General features: G+C 40.3%; 1 protein-coding gene across 1 annotated transcript in view; it reads left to right on the top strand.

The window, feature by feature from the left end:
• Positions 1 to 6,423, top strand: part of LOC101845609 (tubulin polyglutamylase TTLL11) — a 14,809-nt gene that overhangs the window by 7,262 nt on the left and 1,124 nt on the right. Inside the window, exon 7 of the mRNA XM_005093030.1 lies at positions 6,242 to 6,401. Within this exon, the coding sequence (XP_005093087.1) occupies positions 6,242 to 6,401 (160 nt within the window). The remainder of the gene's footprint in view (positions 1 to 6,241; positions 6,402 to 6,423) is intronic.

The following is a 6,423-nucleotide window of genomic DNA, read 5'->3' on the forward strand; positions in this document are numbered from 1 at the left end:
GGGGGGGGCAAAATACGCTTTAGAAAATTCAACAAAAAAGGAAACGTAAAAGCGCCCACGTTTTTTGTCAAAAGTTACTTTGGAAGTTTGGATTGCTGGGGGAAAATATGGTTGTCGAGGCTAAAACTTTTCAGAAACCTTGTTTGAGGTTCTGATATTTCTTTAGTCTGCGCGGCCCATTCCGCCTGTCGTGAATGCAATCTTTTAGACATTATCTTGGATATAGTATTCAGAAGTGCAATACCCTTGTAGTGTTTTTTTTTGTTTGTTTGTTTTTTTAGCATTTGAAGGACTGTCTTTCTTGAGAAGAGGGTGAATTAGTGCCTGACACCAGATTTCTGGGGTTTTCTATATTTAAAACTATACTAAACAACAAGCAGAGAAATGTTATCAAAAGAAGAAGGACATTGAAATAAAATCCAGGACCAGTTCCATCACATCTACCAGCTTTTCCTTTCACCGGTTTCCTCAAAAACACTTTGAACCCTAACAATTGTCATTTCACTACCATACACGTATACACTTGTATTCAAAACACCATTTGTTGAAGCTAGTTCATCGTTAGCTTGGATCTGTAATAGATCCTCTGCTGATTCACAAATTAGGCATTTTACAAGTCTTAAAAATAAGAATAAAATTGATCTGGTGTGGCCCTATCCACTCTAAGCCATTCATAAACACGAATCACTTTATTAATCTCTTGTTCACATTATCTTAATCGTTTTTCAGCAATGTCTTCATTGAGACTCTCTGCTTTTGGGATATCAGTATTTCTTTTTTATAATACACATGCCCCTTAAAGTTCTTAGCTTCAAAGAATTTATCCATATCAATTTAACTATTTGCTCTGTCAGAATAGTAGCGGTGGAGATATTTGGTTCTTTTTAGCCTTTCATATTCGTTATCCCCCTGCAGTGGTTGAAAATGTTTACTATGCTCTTCTGTCTTCAGCATATTGGTTTGTATTTCTACCGCAGACAGTTACGTGCATTGTTGCAAAACATTATAGACAGAGTGGACATCATTGAGACTTCAATAGTTAGGTAGAAACATGTTTACTATGCTTTTTATTTAATAGTATTTCACGTCTTTCTATGTAAGTTCTTCTCATAGATAGTTTCTTTCACGTTGAGCCGCCACAGCCCACTGAGTTCAATCTTATTTGTGTCGTCTGTGGAAAATGGTTTGATCCCGGCTTGAGCATGATATTTGATAGGCAGGAAAGCTAGAGGTCTCAAACGTACCCTTAATCACAACGACGTTATGAACAATTATATATTTTTTCTTTTTGTTTGCAATGCTAGTGACACAGTTTTCCCGTGTTCCACCATTCGCTAGGCATAATGAATTTTCTCTACAGAAGCTAACTAACTGCTTTCCATAATATAATTATGTATAGAGGATCCGTCACATGACCTTCTTTGGGTACATTCATTTTTTTCTAAAACATCACCCGTATCTTTAAAAACAGTCTTCACAAGAGACGGTATACCTTGTAAAGTTTCATTATTGTATACTGGCGATAATTCATGCGAGAGGTAGGGGAAGCATAGGACAACTTTACGATTTGTTTGTAAATAAAAGTCTGGGGGGAGACAACTACCAGCTGCGCCGACCCCACTCTCGTCGTGAGCAACGTCAACAGATGGTCACCCGCAGTCAGTCAGGGAGTGGTGGTTAGGCGACCCTGGGGGGGGGGGGGGGGACGATGGCGTGGCTGCAAAGAGACAGCGGGGTCAGCCTTCAACAACTTCAAGTGAATAAGGACACCGCCGAACCAGAAAAGGGACAACAAGAGAGAAGAGAGCCTACCTTAACACTTGAACAATGTTTTATAAAATAATGCGCTGGAATGTAGATGGCATCACAGAAATTGTCCAACTACGATTTTGTTCGGTTTTTGTACTTCATAAAACATTTTGACATGCTCTGAGATGTATTCGTGCAGTGCAAACAGAACAGAATTGCTCTCTTCCTTTCCGAAGTACGATGTTCATTCTGCCAAACGTTAGCATGGTTTAGGTGGGGCTCTTGCTGTTTTTGTTGGTCGATCTTTGCGCAGTCACGTGACAGGTTAGACATTTCTGTGCGGGAGTGTGTGTCTGTACTGTTGAGGGAGACGTTTGAATTTTGCCTGTGTTGCGGCCGATAAAAAACCACCAGGGATCTTTAACGTACGCAACTTGCTCCGAGACTTTTCGCTCTTGTCCGAGAAAGTTAGGTGTAGATCTTTCCTACCATAAGATCAGGGATGTGGCTGAAAGATAGCAATGGAAAGTAGCCAAGCAGTAGCTGTAGAAAGACTGCAGAAAGAATCAAGAGCCCAGAAGAGGGGGCAAAGAAGGTGAGGGGGTGGGGGCAAAAAGTTGAGACGAAAGCAGACGACAAAACATTGATAGAGACCATGAAAGGAGATGAAGGGAGAACATTTTAGAGAAGAAAATGTTCCGTCGCTATCCGTATTCGAACACGGGGACCTATTGAATGAAAGGCGAACACTTTAACCTCTAGACGACGAGAGCCCCATAACACGCTTTTTGTTAGCCCTGAGTTCCCTCAGTTCTGTCAGCTGCTGCTGTGTGAGGTAACCAGCAACCTTCACCCCATACTCCATCAGTTTCTTTTTAGTTCCCTACACAAAGAATTTGACTTGCCATCAGAAAACTGAAATTGGGCGATCATAGGCCTGGCACGGTTATCCTGTTTCTACTAATACGGGGTGCCCATTGCGGACGGGATCTGGTCGGACCGGGTTGGGTCGAGTCGATCGCATAACCCATCGCCTGGAGACATACGCGTTTGTTTTTTAGACGATGAGTCGGCGCGATCGGCTTGTGCCACGATATCCGCTTTGTGTTCTCAATCTGGCTAGCAAACCACCCGAACCGATCCCTCAATGGCCACCCGTATTAGGCCTCCCTCTGTGGACCTGCTGAAGTCTTTCTCCCCACTTCTTCTCCCACATTTTATCCAGCAATTCCGCGCCACCTTAGCTCTACGTCCTCACGACTCCTCCCACCTTTCCTGCGACGCGCCATAAAACATCAAATTTTAATATCCCTCCCTCTGTACCTTTCTGCCTTTTCTATTATTTTGTCTTTCCAATCAGGCAACATAAACATTTCTTATCTCTTTCTTTTACATCTAGAATGTAAACATCCTGTTGTACCTTTACTTCAGTGACAGTATTTTTCACTGGAGCTCTTTCAGTCTCAAACTGCTTCATCTTGGCTCGAAATTTTTCTATTTAATTTTCAATGTGTTCCTTGTACTCCCTCTCAATTTTTAGAGTAATGTTTTAGTTCCATTGCAAAGTTCTAATGCGCCGTATGATCATAATACAACTTTGTTTAGAGTTTCGAAAATGTTTGATTGCTCAGTAGTAAGTAGGCCAAACTTTATCAAAAGCCTTTCCATAATCAACGAAGCATAAATAATATTACCTTTCTGTGCTTCATTGCATCTTTCCATTGACATTGTTAGGGTGAATAAAAACACTATGGGTACCCTTATCAGGAACAAAGCCAAATTGTGTTTTAAGTATCTGAGATCTGTTCTTTACAATAGAATTGAGGCTAACATTTTGTGAATTACTCTGAATGTTTACTGTTTTATGCTACTAACACTCTGTGGCGCCTGATGTTTTAGGTGAAGTCAATAAAAACTGTCATAGACCGAATTTGTCCTTGGACATTCATAATATGCAGGCAGGTGGGCGTAAAGCATTTGAAAAAAAAATTATAACCGCCGTGAAATTACCATCATGCTATTGTACGTAGCACTCTCAGCCAATGAGAAGCCTGTAAATTGTTTCAGTTGTCGTTTGAACTCACCAAAAAGAACATTTCGTTATCAAATCCGTGCATTTTTGACATCTACATCAAAACAGTTTAAGTCCTCAACGAGTTTTCATCCTGTTCGTCAATGATGGAAAGAAGTTATAGAGGAATGATGGTGATAACCGAAAGAAATTATAGAGGAATGATGGTGATAACCATTTATGGGAATCGAACTTGCGTCTTTGTCGTGCAAGACGCCAAGCCTACAAGTCACACCACATACGTCCAAAAAATGTCTTTAAAACTGTCTGCTTTTCTTTTTTCTCTCGCGTAATTGTACTGGTTTGACGCCCCTCTCAACACTGTGAGTTCTCCTGAGTGATGAAAGAGGTGGATTTAGTGTGAGGGTTATTACGAATACCTGGGTTCGATTCCTGAGTGGGAAGATGTTTTATTAAGTACCTCAGTATTTTTGTTGGAACATTGTTTCCCTTTCAGTGTAGGTGACTTTGGCTGGAAGTCCGCCACCTAAATGATACAAATTGTGACCATAAGATGGGAGTTTCTGATTTATCTTTGAAATGACCCTGCCAAGTGGGCAGAGAGTCCTGAAGTCACGTTCTATCCTTCTTTTCTCTCCGGCCCCATCCAGTAGCATCGTAATGCGTAAATATATTGTTAGGAATCTAGTTGTTAGTTGATGAATTTCCCGTAGCAAAATCGTGGTTTGTTAGTAGAGGTTTTACGGCGCTCGCAACTGCATAAGGTCATATGAGCGCCAGAAGATTAGAGGTGTTACAAGAGAGTAACAAAACATAAAAAGAGGAAGGGAAGATAAGGACAATAGATGTTTGATAGGAAAGAAGAAGTAAACCACACCAGAGCACCCGCCAACCACCCACAAATCGTGGTTTAAAAGAATTATTGGGCTTTTCAAGGGCTCACAAAGGCGCATACTCAGAGCTTGGAAAGTGGCTCAAATTGCATTTTTTTTGCCTTTCTAACAATGACTTTTTGACTGTAATATTGTTTATTATATGCCATCACGCCTGTAAAAGCAGACTCAAATGCAACTAGCGGTGAAGGCTGACTGGTTTGGAAGGGTGATCAAAGTGAGACAAAGAACCAGACAGAGAAGAGGCCACACACGCAAGGATTTCCCATTATAGGATTATATTGATAATTTTAAAACTTCTTATACGAGGCATCATTAGTGAGTTGTGAATGAAATCAAACTCTGAATTCAGTTTGTATGTTCACCGCCAAAATAATCGAGAATTTTCTCATTGAATAATCTAATTCTAAAACTAAATTATGACATTTAAACGTGCGATGGGAATATACTGATTTTAAGAGTTATTAAACGTAACTTTAGCTAAAGATTCGAATACACAAACAGAAGGCAAAGAAAGCATAAATGATTATATTACATTAAATGTATTACCATTTTTGGTTTTAGATTTTGCTATCTTTAAAAAAAAGCCTTTTGCAGAAAGGGCCAGATGCCGTAATCATGCCATGACTCGATTATAGGGAGATTAAAAGCGGAACGAAAAAATAAGTGCTCCCAGCAGCAGCCACAAGGTCATTAAGAGTTAGTCCCCCTTATCCTTTTCAGGTAGACTATCAATTATTTAATTGTAAGTTTATATAATCAGTGTTTGCGACTGATTATGAAAGTGTCCCAAAAGCGGTGAACAAGGAATGTATGTGGCAATGACAGTTTCGAATATTGTGCACACATCCCATTGAAGTTCCGCAAGTTAAAGATCCCTTGGTGGTCTAAAATTGATAAGAGTAGGCTTCGGCCGCCGCACGGGCAAAATTCAAAATTTCCTACCAACTGTAAAAGTTAGGTGTGCCCCGGGCGCAACCTAATGCAGTTACGAGCGCCGTAAAATACTTACCAAAAAAAACTTTTAAAAACCAAAAAAAAAACACCAAAACAAACTACAAATCAAATCAGAACGTAAACTACAACTTAGACAGTATTCAACATTTCACACTTGAAACCACAACTCAAAATGTGAAGCAGCGTGGTGGAATCAGGCTCTCGTCAAAATAATCAAAGTAAAGAAATTTGCATTTTTCCGCAGTTTGTGAATTGTTATTAAATTTTTGATTTTAATGCCAATTAAAGAACTCATTTCTGTGTGGATTTTTCTGAAAAACGTTGATAACAGGCACAAAAAATGTAAATTTTCAGTTACCAGGAACTCTTAAACTAAGGAAATAACTAATTTTTGGCGGCCATTTTCTCCCTCATTTTACTTCTGAAAACAGGTGACCCCCCACCTCCTTCTTTCGCAAATATCTCGACTTGTCTTCAGGATAAATGGATATTTTTCCATCCAAATAAAGACAAGTGAACAAGCTTTAAGATGATACCAATAACTCTACATGTCCAAAAATTGACGAGAACCTGATTCCACCACGCTGCCTCACAAATGTACTTCCCATAGGACCACCACGGCAGTCTACGCCGTTTGTCCGTTGTGTTCAAGACAATGGAGGAACAAGGACATGACATCCTCGCTCTCTGGGCCAAGATTGACCATCTGGCGACCAGGACTGTCCAGGCCATTGCTGGTCAGATCAGAGTGGACACTGTGGCGGCGGGCTGTGAGGGGGAAGAAGGGCCAAC

This window comes from Aplysia californica, unplaced genomic scaffold (genome assembly GCF_000002075.1).
Source record: "Aplysia californica isolate F4 #8 unplaced genomic scaffold, AplCal3.0 scaffold00056, whole genome shotgun sequence".
Lineage (NCBI taxonomy): Eukaryota > Metazoa > Mollusca > Gastropoda > Aplysiida > Aplysiidae > Aplysia > Aplysia californica.